The sequence below is a fragment of the Drosophila virilis genome, chromosome 3, assembly GCF_030788295.1.
Source record: "Drosophila virilis strain 15010-1051.87 chromosome 3, Dvir_AGI_RSII-ME, whole genome shotgun sequence".
NCBI lineage: Eukaryota > Metazoa > Arthropoda > Insecta > Diptera > Drosophilidae > Drosophila > Drosophila virilis.
Window position 1 is genome coordinate 12508754 of NC_091545.1, and position 14524 is coordinate 12523277.

General features: G+C 43.6%; 4 protein-coding genes across 5 annotated transcripts; all 4 read right to left on the bottom strand.

Annotated features, from left to right (window-relative positions):
- Positions 1-498: 498 nt before the first annotated feature.
- Positions 499-1118, bottom strand: LOC6623283 (uncharacterized). The gene is made up of 2 exons (XM_002047273.4): positions 966-1118; positions 499-905 (listed from the first exon to the last, which is right to left on the bottom strand). The coding sequence occupies exons 1-2, from the start codon at positions 1021-1023 to the stop codon at positions 637-639; spliced, it is 327 nt and encodes a 108-aa protein (XP_002047309.1). The 5' UTR covers positions 1024-1118; the 3' UTR covers positions 499-636.
- Positions 1119-2152: 1034 nt separating this feature from the next.
- On the bottom strand, positions 2153-2862 carry LOC26531456 (uncharacterized). The gene is made up of 3 exons (XM_015176261.3): positions 2749-2862; positions 2506-2694; positions 2153-2305 (listed from the first exon to the last, which is right to left on the bottom strand). The coding sequence occupies exons 1-3, from the start codon at positions 2786-2788 to the stop codon at positions 2199-2201; spliced, it is 336 nt and encodes a 111-aa protein (XP_015031747.1). The 5' UTR covers positions 2789-2862; the 3' UTR covers positions 2153-2198.
- A 204-nt stretch (positions 2863-3066) lies between these two features.
- Positions 3067-8112, bottom strand: LOC6623348 (multidrug resistance protein homolog 65). Its single transcript, XM_002047274.4, has 11 exons — positions 7510-8112; positions 7208-7453; positions 6983-7154; positions 6143-6926; positions 5979-6079; positions 5814-5925; positions 5043-5757; positions 4426-4986; positions 3993-4368; positions 3579-3935; positions 3067-3513 (listed from the first exon to the last, which is right to left on the bottom strand). The coding sequence occupies exons 1-11, from the start codon at positions 7806-7808 to the stop codon at positions 3289-3291; spliced, it is 3948 nt and encodes a 1315-aa protein (XP_002047310.2). The 5' UTR covers positions 7809-8112; the 3' UTR covers positions 3067-3288.
- Positions 8113-8868: 756 nt separating this feature from the next.
- On the bottom strand, positions 8869-14237 carry Mdr65 (Multi drug resistance 65). Of its 2 annotated transcripts, none has more exons than XM_002047275.4 (14): positions 14127-14237; positions 13439-13748; positions 13131-13376; positions 12754-12925; positions 12384-12698; positions 11867-12323; positions 11705-11805; positions 11536-11647; positions 11194-11469; positions 10432-11137; positions 10073-10369; positions 9647-10013; positions 9231-9587; positions 8869-9170 (listed from the first exon to the last, which is right to left on the bottom strand). In XM_002047275.4, the coding sequence occupies exons 2-14, from the start codon at positions 13744-13746 to the stop codon at positions 8973-8975; spliced, it is 3912 nt and encodes a 1303-aa protein (XP_002047311.1). In that variant the 5' UTR covers positions 13747-13748; positions 14127-14237; the 3' UTR covers positions 8869-8972. The 2 variants fall into 2 exon arrangements, with proteins under 2 accessions (XP_002047311.1, XP_015030698.1); XM_015175212.3 differs by having other exon boundaries at positions 13439-13754.
- Positions 14238-14524: the final 287 nt, after the last annotated feature.

Here is a 14524-nt window from a genome sequence, read left to right on the forward strand (position 1 = left end):
GTACCTAATGGTTTTGTTTTATAAATTGAATAAAGCTTTGCCCCAATCGAATTGATTTCCATACGAAATAAAAGCGTGGGATTTTCATCTTTAAGTGATTGATAAGAATTCCCAGAACTTATTATAATAGATTCTTAATTAATAACGCATTATTATCATAAGTGTTTAAAAAATTTAGATTTCAATGGGCTTAAAAAAAATCCCCTAAAATTTTCCATAGAACGATAGCTAGAGAAAAAAGGGATTATCGAAAAAGAGAGAGAAACAGAGAACTCAGAGAGCATAGGCAAGGTCTCGTTGTATTATAAAAACAAACAAACAATGAACTGTGTGTAAATGGAATAATTAATGCACACCTAGTAAAAATTAACATATGCGCTTGTAAGTCAGCCGTGACGTCACATAAAACGTGAAGATCGCTAGACTAAACAAATTTCGAGTCGTGTGCCTAATTGCCATACAATGTCACGTATGAATGACTTGTAAAAATCCCCATAATGAATGGTATACGAATTATGTGTATTTGGAGTTAATACTAACTTTATTTCTAGGGGTAGTTTAACCTGTACATCTAATTACATTTGGGTGCAAAGATTCTTAAACGATTTTTACTTATAAATCTAAAAATATATTTAATTATTCGTTACGTATCATTGTTTTGCCAAAGTTAAAAACATTGCTGACGAAGCTCAGCATGGATGTGATCATGCCATGAGCATGCTTGGAACTCTTGGTAGTCTCTGCGTTGTTTCTCTTAATTTTATTTGTACCCTTTGACTTTTGAATTTCGGCACTGCTGAATATGCGGTCCACATCTGACATAATCCGTTTTCTGATAAATTCAGCGCTAATCTCATTCATGCGATCATCTTCACTGCTGAATTCGTCCAGCGGTCTTCCATGTGCTACAAAAAGAGACACGGTTTGAGTTAAGGTTCCTCCCAGCTTAATTCTTTTGGGCTTACCAATTAACAGCAATGCAGAGCTGATGAATAACACTGATACGAACTTGATGGGCGACATTTCCGTTTTCGACAATTTGCTTAATACAACTGAACTGAACTGATCTGCAAGTGCAATGCCGAGCTTTATAAGTCTTCCAAGAGCCAGACTATCTACGTGATCTTGGCCGGAATGCAATAGGAACAACTTATCTGCACGTTTCTTCAAAATAATTATTTTATATAATTTGTACTACAAATTTTAACTTTTATAATGTCTGCATACACGTTTAGACGTACATTTTTAGTTTATTAATGCTTTTTATTAAATTCTTTTGAAATTTCATAGTCTATAATGACGTTTGTACCCGTAATTTTTCAGTTTCTTTCCTTTTTTTTTTGCTTTTTTTAATGCTCGTTTAATACCATACTGTTTACCCATAAATGCTTGAACATAATTTTGATTTTATTTATGTCTTTTTTTTTTTATTCTTATCTATTACCATAACCTATAATGACTGTATACCCGTAAGTGCTGGAACATGGTTGAGTTTGTGATTCATCTTCATAAATTGAGTTTAGCTGGAGGCTCGCTTAGAATATCATTCGGCGAAACTTGTAGAATCTTAGGCTTTCTGGTCTTATGCTTGTACAGCTCATATGCATTATCCACTTCAGCATCGGCCAATCGTTCGTCCTCTACGCCTGGCCATTGTTGATATAGTTTCTCCTGTAGTTCTCTGTTGGGCTGACTTGTTGATGACATGGGCAGACTTGTAACCACGCCCACAGCTAAGCTTAGCGCTGTAAAGTATCATATGTTTAAGAAATAATGTACTCATATTAGGTAACCAGAGTTACTTCTTTGACCTAAAAACTAACCAAAGAAAATTGTTAGACGCATTATGAGAGACGATTGGTTCAGTAGATAATAGCTGATAAACTGACAGACACTCTGAGGAACCCCACAATTTATATACATGGTCTCACTCGCATCAACCTATTGACCGGCTCTCAGCTGGGAGCTCATGCGAAGATTATGCAAAAGAGTACAGCCGAAAAATGCTAAAAAAGGGGGCTCGAGGCGTCGTTCTGTCTCACGCTGGTCACAAGATTAGTGGGCAAATACGTTTGACGTCATTGGTGACAGACTAAAAAAAAAGTTCGTCTGGCATTGCCCACTGATCACCGCCCAACAAAGACATAATTAATTATATCTGAAATACTGAAAGCCATCGCCTTTATTCACTGTCCGTTTTAATCTTTCACGTGCCCAAAGAAGATTGTCCAGCGTTCATATGACGGCGTCTCCTCGCATATGTATGTTTCCATTGAGCAGTATACGTCACTATAGTCGCTGTAGTCTGTAAGAAACGAGTTTCGATTCTTCAGTTTTCGGTAGCAGACGAAGCTGGGAGTGAAAAAAATGATATGAATGATTGGGAGTGTTGTATACCCTTGCGAAAGGTATTATTATTTTGTCACAAACTGTAACACGCATAGAAAGTGTTATTTTGGAGTTCATGGCTAGTTTCGCTTTTTTGCAAATATGTGTGGTGCATACGTGTTCGCTCGTTACAGGCAGCAATATCCATATGACATTTGGATGGGTATTTCCTTATGCAGCCATTTTGCTCATCCCAACGACAGATGGCGCTGCTTTCGTTCACTTTGCCGCAGGACATTTCTAATGGACAAGCTTTGACTGTCTGCTGGACATTGTGATCATCTTCAGCTCTGATCGCTGTGCAGACTAAACGAATAATTAATTTACTGATAGTAGACAGTTTATCTATGCATAACGTACACAGCACTAAAATGAAAAGGCGTAGTATGTTGATAAACATTTTTGTCGGTCCGCAAAAATATTCTTAAAGCCAAACCGTACTAGAGAAGGCGCAATGCGTAACTAAAATGCCCACAAATTATTTGGTGTTCAAGATACTTTTTTATCAATTAACAAGATAAGATAAAAAATGTAAGTTTAGTATATAAGGCTGCATCTTTTTTTTAATTGCAAACACTCGGGTTAAGATAGGTGCAAGGTTAATGGATGCATAGAAAATATTTGCAAGCTAAATAATCTCTGCTTGATATATTAATTAAAAGATTTAAGGTGGTGAACTCCAAATTAAACTTCTATATATTTTTTGATAGCCACTACTAAAATATTTAGCATACTATTAATACTATGCTGGCCCTCCCAAGATGTTAAGCCGGTTTGATCTTATCAGGTATTTCTATAAAGTGTATACTCTATTTTTTACTTGCATACAGAGAGTAAACATAAAAGTTAGCATACTTTTATGGGCTATGGTTTGTGTCTTGTCTGAACCAATGTTTGCTTTTATTTTACTGCATAGTCTTGTGCGTTGCTTGGATTTGATTGACTGCGATACAATTTGGCATAGATGCCATTCTTGGCCAGCAGCTGAGAATGTGTGCCCTGCTCTATGATGCGTCCGGATTGTATAACACATATGATGTTGGCGTTTTGTACGGTGGACAAGCGATGGGCTATCACAATGCAGGTGCGGCCGGAGCAGGCCGAATCCAGTGCTTGTTGCACGACCTGTAAAACAAGTTTTTGTCTGTATTATGCACGACCTTGAAGTGCAATCATAACTTTCCGCTTACCCTTTCACTTTGCATATCCAATGCTGAAGTAGCTTCGTCGAGCAATAGAATTTTGGGATTTCGGACCATGGCGCGGGCAATGGCAATGCGTTGCTTCTGTCCACCTGACAGCTGTGTGCCTTTAGAGCCCAGCATGGTCTCATACTGCGCGGGCAGTGTCATAATAAAATCATGGGCATTGGCCATTTTGGCAGCCTCAATAATCTGTTGCATGGGCACCTCGCGCGTGGTATCCCCATAGCTGATATTCTCTGCAATGGTCTTTTCAAAGAGCGACGGTTCCTGCGAGACAATGCCCAGGCGACGCCGTAGGGTTTTCAGCTCCATGTCGTGATGTATGCTATTCTGATCAATGAGCTGTTGGGACGAATCGCAAAATAAGAATAGTTAACGATCGCTAATAATTGGTCTTACTATCTTGCCCTCGTCCGGATCATAGTAGCGTAACAGCAGTTGAACACAGGTGGATTTGCCCGAGCCGGAGGCACCTACTAGGGCAACTGTTTGACCCTGCAGCACATCTAGATTAAAGTCCTGCAGCACCGAGCTATCAGGCCGTGATGGATAGGCAAAATTGAGCTCGCGATAGCTAACGCCCTGTTCAACAACGTTTGACTTATAGATATTGCCGTTACCATTCTGCTCGACAACTTTTGGAGATTGAATGAGCGGCTGGCGGTCAATAATCTCGTGCATGCGTGTGGCCGAGAGCAGTGCTGCGTTAAAGGCCGGTGTGAAGGCCAAAGATTGGGCCAAAATAAACAGGCCATAAAGCATTGTGTTGGCAATTCTAATTGTGGGAAAAGATTAAAGATTATAAAATAAGATTCAGTATGGCCCAACTCACTTCATTATAACTTCAAACTTGATCCTGCCGTCGGCACACATAAAACCGCCATAGGTCAAAGTGACAGCATAGCCAAAGAACATGAGAGTCATGCCCAGAGAGTTGACCAATCCTCTCCATTTCAAACGACCTTTAATTTGCAAACGATATCGTTCAACTTCCGCATCGTAGACTTTAATCAGTTCCTCTTCTCTACGCAGTGCAGCCACAGTTCGTATTTGTGCAATGGTTTCCGTGGCTATGCGACTCGTTTCCTCCAATACAGTTTTCTCCTTTAGCGCGGACTTTTCACTAAACCTGGCCTCAAACACAATTGAGCCTACCATGAAAGGAGCTGTACTCAAACAGACTAGCGCTAGCTCCCAGGAGTAGGAAAACGCAATGGAAAAACTGCAGATAAAATTCGTCAGGGCTTGTATAATGTTGCTTAAGGGAAACCCAATGGCACCCTGTACACTGGCCGCATCGCCCGCCAGACGAGCGGAGAGTGCTCCGACGCTGTTCTCCTTTTCGTCAAACCAGCCCATTTCCTGTTTCATAATGGAAGCAAAGGTCTTGGAACTGAAGATGGATATAAATCAGTATTAGAGTAAGGAGCCGTTTAGAAATTAACCCACCGCATGCGTGTGGTTAACCACACTCCAGCCAGATTATAAAAAAATGTTTGTACAAAGCAGAAGATGCCCACACAAACGCCAATAACTGCGGTGATAATCGACATGGATGAGCTGTGCTCCAGCACCGCCTCGTCCGTGGGCTCGGCCAGCGAGGCATACAGTTCCGCCAGCACAATAGAGAAGGCAGGCATGGCGCAACCATAAAGTCCAGCACATATGGTACCAATGATTAAAAAACTCCATTCAGGACGTGCCCAGGCCAGGATACGAAGAAAGGTACGCGGGTAGCTGATGCTCGGGGCATTCTTAGCCTTGTCATCCTCTTCACTAGTTTGATTGTTATTCAGATTAAGTCGCTTCATCTGAAACTCTGCATTTTTATCCAAGGATTTCAGTGAGTTCCTATGAAAATGTTCGACATCTTTGGATAGCTTGCGCTCCTTGGTTAGCTCTTCACTTTCATTAAGCAGCTCATCAGCGGTATCATCGTACTCGTGGGCAGCGACCATTTTGTGGTAGTAGCCCCGCAGCTTCATGAGATCTTCATGAGTGCCCTGCTCAACAGTTTTGCCGTTCTCAATATAAACAATTTGATCGGCATGCCTGATGGCAGATAGACGATGGGATACGACTAAGGTAGTGCGTCCTTTGCATGCCTTGTCCAAGGCGGCTTGTACCAGTTTCTCGGAGTGATAATCCAATGCGGAGGTGGCCTCTGCATGGATGGTTTACTGTAGTAATACTTTATGAATTTATGTTTAGTAGGCTTACCGTCTAGTAGCAGTATTGTGGGCTTCTGTATAAGAGCCCTGGCTATGGCAATGCGTTGACGCTGTCCGCCGGAGAGCTGAACACCCTTTTCGCTAATGTGTGTGTCATAACCCTGGCGGAGAAAGAAGCTCAGACATTGCCTAAGACTTCATTGAGAGAATTTACCTTATCCAGAGCAATGATAAAATTATGAGCATTGGCGGCTCTTGCAGCATCTTCGACCTCCTTTTGGGTAGCCTGCGGCTTGCCATGGCGTATATTTTCACCTGTTCATGAAAAAAGTTGCTCTTATAGATTTTTTGCAGTTAAGAAATGCATTTTTCACCCACCAATAGTGCCCTGAAACAGGACTGGCTCCTGACCCACTACAGCTATATTGGAGCGCAGCCAGTTTAGATTATATTTCCTAACATCTTCGCCATCCAGGAGTACTTGTCCGAATACCGGATCATAGAAACGTTGCAACAGCTGGATACAGGTTGACTTACCACAACCCGAGGAGCCCACCAAGGCCACAGTTTGGCCTTCGTTCACTGTGACATTGAGTCCCCTCAGTACAATGATATCTTTTCGTGCGGGATACTGAAAGAACACATCACGAAACTCAATGCTGCCCTTCAGTCCGCAGTTGAGTATCTTGCCCGCCTTGGAGAGCGGATCAATGACAGATACGCGATCGATCACGTCATAAATGGCGCTGGCCGATCCACGTGCCATGGCAAAAGTCTCGAGAAATGGTGAAGTGCGTGAAAGCTGATTGGCGCCCACAATTATGCCCGAGATCACAATCATTACAATTGCAGGCGTGTACTCTCGACTCTCTATGGGCATATCACTGGCACGATCGTGTAGAATCAAATTGGCGCCATACCAGAAGGCACCGGCGCCCACTATGAACATCATGGCCTTCATGACCGTATCGCTGAGTCCTGAGAAGGCGCCCTTCCATTTGCCAGCCTTAAGAGCGGGCTTGAGCAGATCATCATAGCGTGCGGACTCGGATCGTTCACCCCCAAATGCGACCACTGTGCGTATAGCACCAATTACTTCCTCCACCACAGAGCTGGCGCGCACATAAGAGCTTTGCTCGCGGGCTGTCAGCTTGCTTTGATACTGGGTAAGAGAGAATTAAATACGTGTGTGATTTGGATTTTGTACGCTCCACTTACATGGGCAACCACGGCATTTACCACCATGGTAAGCGGTATGTAAAAGAACATGGACAATGCCAATTTCCAGCCGTAGACAAAGGATATAATAACGCTTATGGCTACGTCGCACATAATTGTCAGAAAATGGCCCAGATTCTCGGCAATGCCGGTGCGAATTTTTTCCATGTTACTTAAGTTCTTTGATTAAATATATGTCCTTTTATATAAGTCACCTATACCTACTCAGTAATGCGCACGGCAAAGTTTTGATCCTTGGCCATATCATGCCAGCCAATTTCCTGCCTGATTGTTGCCTTGAAGAACTCTCGGCGCATGCACACCGTCAGCTTAAGAGCTAGATGATTGAATATATTCACAAATGTCATTCCGGAAAATAACATCAAAAGGGAGTCAAGCGTCATGAGTATGCCAAATGAGACGCTGTCCTTGCGCAGCTCCTCCATATTTTCCTCGTAGCTAGCATTTGTGCTGTGAAAAGGTGTTTAGCAAGGCGTGGAATTGAGGTATTTCCGGGCGAAACTTACAGCTGCTTTCCACCGCCAAACAACGGCAAGGCTTTGGTGCCCGAGCTGGTTCCCACGCCCAAGCTTCGATCGATAAACATAGCCACCAGCTCGCTATAGACTATAATAGCTATGGGAAAGACAAGGGCATGCAGAAGGGCCGCTGTAATAGCACAGCCGAACAGGAGGTAGTCGATGCCGCGGGCATAGCGAAAAAGCTGTCGATAGTTCACGGTTTCCAATTGTGGTTGCTTCGATTTGATTTTCTTTGGCTCTGCCTGGGCTGCATCGTCGGCATCGTTCATATTGGGCTCTGCCATTGACGTAGTTTAAGGCGGAAAACTTTCGCCTATAAGCATTTACCCTCGGGGTCAATTAATAGTTAGCGCTCAAGTATTCCAAATGAATCTGTACAGCCAGTGAACACGCGCGGGTAAGCCTGGAGCTCGACAAATGCTATACTTATATGATCTTTTGGTGGCTTTTTCTTTTCGATAAATTCATTAGCATTCCGGAATGACTTTTGTTTCAATTGATGCACAGCGTTGCGTGATTTGAGGGTTTTTTTAACGTTGTACCGATTCGTCTGAGATGCGGCCGCGAACTGTTGGGTTTGTCACTCAGAGGTTCGTCTTTTATCAATTTTGGTTCTATTTATGTTCAAATAACCACAAGAGCGCACATCTGATGAGTGGAAATGGGTTCTGCGCTCACAGTTTTTATAATTTCTCTTATTTTATTTTAATAAAATTTAATTGGATTGATTCTTCTCAAGGTTCAGAATGACTTGAAAATATGCAATGATCATAAAGGTGTGCATAGTATTAAATATTTCACATTATATGGCCAAAAAGGTCAACAGAGGTCCTTTAAAAAAATGCCAACACATTTTTCAGAGCATTTGCAAAAACTTAGCTTTTTGATAGACTGAGTACCCTGTTATCATTGGGATATACCTTTATGGCATCTATTTACATAAGTGCTTGAAATCTTGGTGGAAGTGTGTTTTATAAAAGTCTTTTAGTCTTATCAAAGGTTGCTATGCTAATATTTGTATATAATTCCAATTGTCGCGGCATTGACATCTAATTGTCTTTAGTTTTAATTGTATAATAAAGATTATACATTATCAGTGAGACAATAAGAACTTAAATGCCATGTAAAGTGCATTTATGTAGTTTAAGACCGAACCCTAACTGAAATGCGTAGAATATTATCTCAGTATTTGCAAACCGAAAAGTAACTGACTGATAAACAATGAGGAAACTAACGTCTATAATGAGACAAAGGGAAATGTTCTTATTCGTCATATTGAAAACTAGTGGGTTTCCGGGGCTATATTGGCTCAGACTTTTTCAGGACTTTCAGAAAACAATTGAATATCAAAAATTGTAGGAATTTTTATTGAACAATAGTAATGTGTTAAATACGACAGTGAATAAATCTTAACTTTGGTATAATAATAAAAAATTTCAATTCAAATCTCAATGATCCTTTTGGGTCCTGTGCAATTTGGCATAGACGCCACCCTGAGCAATGAGCTGCAAGTGGGTGCCATGCTCCACAATTCTGCCACCTTGAACCACACATATGACATCCGCATGCTGAATCGTTGACAAGCGATGGGCAATAACAATGCACGTGCGTCCAGAGCAGGCGGAGTCTAGAGCCTGCTGAACCAACTATAGTGGAGAGTTGACTTTGTTGTTTAAGAATATAGTCGTAGTATATCAGACATTTACCCGCTCGCTTTGCATGTCCAAAGCTGATGTGGCTTCATCCAGCAACAGGATCTTCGGATTTCTCACCAGGGCACGTGCAATGGCCACGCGTTGCTTCTGGCCACCAGACAGCTGAGTGCCACGGGCGCCCATGCGCGTATCGTAGCCGTTGGGCAAGGAAATGATGAAGCTATGGGCATTGGCGCTCTTGGCAGCTGCAATTATCTCGGCCATGGGCACAGCTCGACGATTGTCTCCAAAGGCAATGTTTTCGGCAATCGTGCGTTCGAAAAGCGACGGCTCCTGTGAGACAATGCCCAGTTTACGGCGTACGCCATCCAGTGTTAGATCGTGCTGAATGTCATCCTGATCGATGTGCTGTAGATATACAAAAATCGTCAATAAAAACAGTTGGCGTGTCATTGTTGATTACCCACAATGGTGCCCTCGTCGGGATCGTAGTAGCGTTGTAGCAATTGAATGCAAGTGGACTTGCCGCAACCGGAATGGCCAACCAATGCCACAGTCTGACCCTGCTGCACCTCCAAATCAAAACCGTTCAAAATTTTTGCATCTGGCCGTGTGGGATAACGGAATTCGATGTCACGATATCGGACGCCCTCAAAGAGATTCAGTTGCTTAGCGAGCGTGTTCTTAATTGTGCCCATGGGCGATACAATGCGCGGCTTGCGATCAATGATTTGGAACAAACGATGACCGGCCACCAAGGCGGCGGTAAAAGCGGGCGTGAAGGCAAGCGATTGGGCCAGCATCATAGAGCCATAAAGCAGCGTCTCAGACACTCTATATAGAAGAATGCAAACATGAGTAAGCGACCACTCTTGGACTAGTAGGCAACCCACTTGATGATATCCTGGAAGGGTACCTCACCCCAAGAGACCAGAACGCCGCCGTAACAGAGCGCTACGGCGTAGGCAAAGAAAGCCGAGGCCTGCATGGTGGAGTTAAGCACTCCGCGCCAGCGCAGTTTTTGTCTTATGAGAATCTCCACGTGCTGAATCTCCGCAGTGTACTGCTTGATGACCTCAGATTCGCGACGCAGGCCGGCGATGGTGCGCACATTGGTAACCGATTCGGTGGCAATGCGACAGGCTTCCTCTAGTACTAGTTTCTCTCTAATCAGTGCATTGGACATCATTCTATGAAAGTAAAACTCGCGTGTGTATAGTATACAGAGAGTAGAGTACAGATGTTTACTCACTTGGCCTCGAGTATAACAGATCCAACAATAATCGGACAGTTGGCTAGGCAAAGCAGCGCCAATTTCCAATTGTAGTACATGGAAATTGATATGCCAGAAATGAAATTGGATACTGCCTGGATCATGCCGCTTAGTGGAAACCCTATGGCGCCTTGCACACCGGCTACCTCGCCAGACAAACGCGCTGAGAGCGCACCCACCGAGTTTTGCTCCTCATCGAACCAGCCAACCTCCTGGCTGACCATTGCCTTAAAGGTCATGGCGCGCATGCGTGTGGTTAGCCAAACACCAGCATAGTTAAACATATAGGTTTGCAGAAAGCAGATGACTCCAGTGATTACCGCGATGCCCAAACATGCCCAAGAGAGCACTGCAGTACGACTCAGCGCTACCTTCTCATCCTGCTCGGCGAGTGCAGCATAGAATTCGCCAAAGATAATGGAGAATGCCGGATAGAGACAGCCGACGGCTATGGCCGAAATGCCACCTAGCAGTAGATAAATCCATTCGGGCCGTGAAATGCGCATTATTCGCGCAAAGGTTCTAAAAAAGTTTGGTTTCGCCGCGGCACTTTTTTGCTTTTCCTTGTTGCTCTCCTTCATGGACCTGATAATGGGCTCATCGAACTGCACGCTGTTCTTTTGGTTCTTCTCAAAGTTGAGCGGACTCGTCTCGAAGGATTTTTCGTAGAGCGCTAAACTTTTGCCTACCAAGCATTTTAGCTTTAGTTTAATGCTGAAAATTGTTAATATTGTAACTCACGCTTAGCCTCATCTATATTTTCCTCCTTTTCCTGCTCGTCTGGTGCCTTAAAGTCTCCTGCCTTAACCATGTTATAGTAGGCTCCTTCTAAGGCCATCAGATCATCATGTGAGCCCTCCTCCAGTACCTTGCCATCATGTATAAAAACTATTTTATCTGCACCACGTATAGCTGAAAGCCTATGTGAAACCACAATGGTGGTGCGTCCCTTGCTGGCCAAATCTAAAGCTTGTTGCACCAGTTTCTCGGAAGTATAGTCCAATGCCGAGGTGGCCTCTGCGTTCAAATGTGGCGGTTAAACGCACAGTTTTTAGGCTTTTTCCAGTCAGGAGGTCTACTTACCATCGAGAAGTAATATTTTGGGATTCTGTATAAGAGCACGAGCAATGGCTATGCGCTGTTTTTGACCGCCTGAGAGCTGGGAGCCATGCTCACCGATCATAGTGCGGTAGCTCTAAATGGAATATAAGCAAGGATCAGTCAAACTTCTGACTTTTGAGGCGTCACTTACCTCTGGTAGATGGCTAATAAAATCATGAGCACCAGCTTGTTGGGCAGCTGTTTCAATTTCCTTCTGTGTGGCATTCGGCTTGCCATAGCTAATGTTTTGCGCTAACAAGAGTTAATTTGCATTTATAAATAATTAGATATACAAAAGTTGTATCCCATTTACCTATAGTGCCCATAAAGAGCACCGGTTCTTGTCCCACTACAGCAATATTAGAGCGCAGCCATTGTATATTATATTTGCGTATGTCCAACTCATCCAAAAGCACAGCGCCAAAAACGGGATCGTAAAAGCGCTGTAACAGCTGTATACAGGTGGATTTACCGCAGCCCGAGGGACCCACTAACGCCACAGTTTGACCCGCCCGGATTTTGATATTCAAGCCGCGATGCACAATAATTTCGGGCCGCGAAGGATAGCGAAAGAAGACATCCTGAAACTCGACATCGCCACGCAGGCCATAGTTCAACAGTTTGCCATCTGTTGACAATGGATCGATTTTCGAGGGCAAATCAATGACCTTAAATAAGTTGGTCGCACAACCACGCGCAGTCGCAAAGGACTCGAGGAAGGGCGCCGTGCGGGTAATGTTATCCGCACCCACAATAATGCCGAAGAAGGCCTGTGAAGATATGGATAGTTATATGGAGGCTTTCTAGAGTTGATATTTTGTCAAACCCACAATCATCAAAATAGCTGGTGTATATTCTTTATCCTCCACGTAACGATCGTCTAAAATGAGATTCACGCCATACCAAAATGCGCCCGCACAGGATAGAAACAGCATGGACTTCAGCACCGCATCGCTGACGCCGGAGAAGGCGCCCTTCCACTGACTAGCCTTGCGTGCGGGCACTAGTAAGCTCTCGAAACGCTCCACTTCCTGTTTCTCGCCACCAAAGGAGACTACAGTGCGTATGGCACTTAGGATCTCTTCCGCCAGATTACCTGCGCCTGCATAAGACTCCTGTTCACGTGCAGTCAGCGTGCCTTGAATCTGTGCATAAATCGAACTGTTAGTGCTGAATGCGGGTCAAGGCACGTGTTCTTACCTTGCCCACATAGTAGTTGACGACGATAACGAGTGGTATGTAGCAGCTCACGGCTAGCGTCAGCTTCCAGCCATAGCCAAAGGATATGCCAACCGTTATGACAAAGCCCACGATTAAATAGAGAAAGTGGCCCACTTTCTCGGATATGCCATCACGGATTTTTTCAATGTCACTTTAAGGGAATGGCATGCCATAATATGTTAGCTTTCGGTCGATCGGATGGTAAACAAAAAAATTTGGCATGCAATCTATTTCTTTCAATTTTCCACATTTGGTTTCCAGTTCTTAAGGTTTATGGTAGTTATTTAGTTAGTTAGTCGACTGTCAACCAGCTCTAACATACTTTTAAGCTCATATATATTATCTCTAATACTTACTCCGTCATGCTCTGGACAAAGTTCTGCTTGGTGGCCAGATCATGCCAGCCAATGTCCTGTCGCATAACCGACTCGAAAAGTTTGATGCGCATTCGTGTCACCTGACGCAAGGCTACAAAATTGAATATATCTACCGAAAATATGCCCGATATGAACATGACCACAGAGGTGATGGTCAGCAGAATGCCATACGAAATGGAGTCATCGTAGAGTGCTTCGTTGTTCTCCTCGCGTGTGGCATTGGTTCTGTTTTATAGAGATTGGGCTTCAACTCAAAATCATCATCGCTGGCCACCATTGATACTCACAATTTCTTGCCGCCTCCCAAAAGGGGCAGGGCATGTACCGTCGAGCTGGTGCCCACTTGCATGGCACGATCCACCAACATGGCAGTAAATTCACTATAAACAATGACCACGGCGGGCAAGGTGAGCGCTTTGATGCAGCACATGATAAAGCCAATGAAGAGCCAAAAGAGTTCGCCATATGTGGAGAAGCGAAACAGTTGCCAGAAGCTAATCGGGGGTGTGGGCTCCAGGCCCGGGGCCACTGGTATTTCTTCTACAGACTTCTCATCGCTCGTCGTGATGGACGCCTCGTCGCGATCCCGATCCATAGCTGTAACTGGCAATGGAACAATTAAAAGTGCCATAAGTATTCAACAGGCCATCGATTTGAGCACCAAGATTTTTTTGTATGCACTACAACAACTACACTACATTTGCTAGAGACGAACAGACGCCAAAAAGGTTAATTTAATTAGGCGACAAATCGAGAATCATTCCAAGTCGCGTTGCAAGATTGTTGTTGCCTTGTCATTTCTGCTATTGACCTACGGGGTTAACAAGTGAGATGCCATATCTTTGCTCAAATTTTCCACAGATTGTTGCATTAACTTTAACACGAGCTTGCTCGAGACTCATTTACTTAAAAACAATTCCCAGAGAACATATTTCTTTTATTGATTCCCTTCTATATCCTCTTACGCGTGTTCACCTTTGGCACTGTGCTGTATCCTTTGGTATTCGTTCACAATTTATTCCAGTTTAGTTCTTACAGTTGATGACCGCTACACACGATCGCCCCAGCGCGACTGACTGCAGATCGTTTGGGTAGTGTCCATTTAAATTTCTGAACGTAATGTTGATTCAGTGCGTTCCTGGCTTTAATTGATCGTACTCGTAAGAGTTTCGATTGGACTTGCAAAGAGTTCCACAACTGAGACTCTGTTATCTTAGTGATCTTTAGATTGATCAGCTCTTATACCCATTCTCTTATACTCTTCTACATGCTACTAGCTGTGTGAAAGTATTACACTGTTTCTCTGTTTATCGCGGTCTTGATTTTCTCTCGATACCTACACATATGCTTATCACTTTCCAAAGGTTATATTC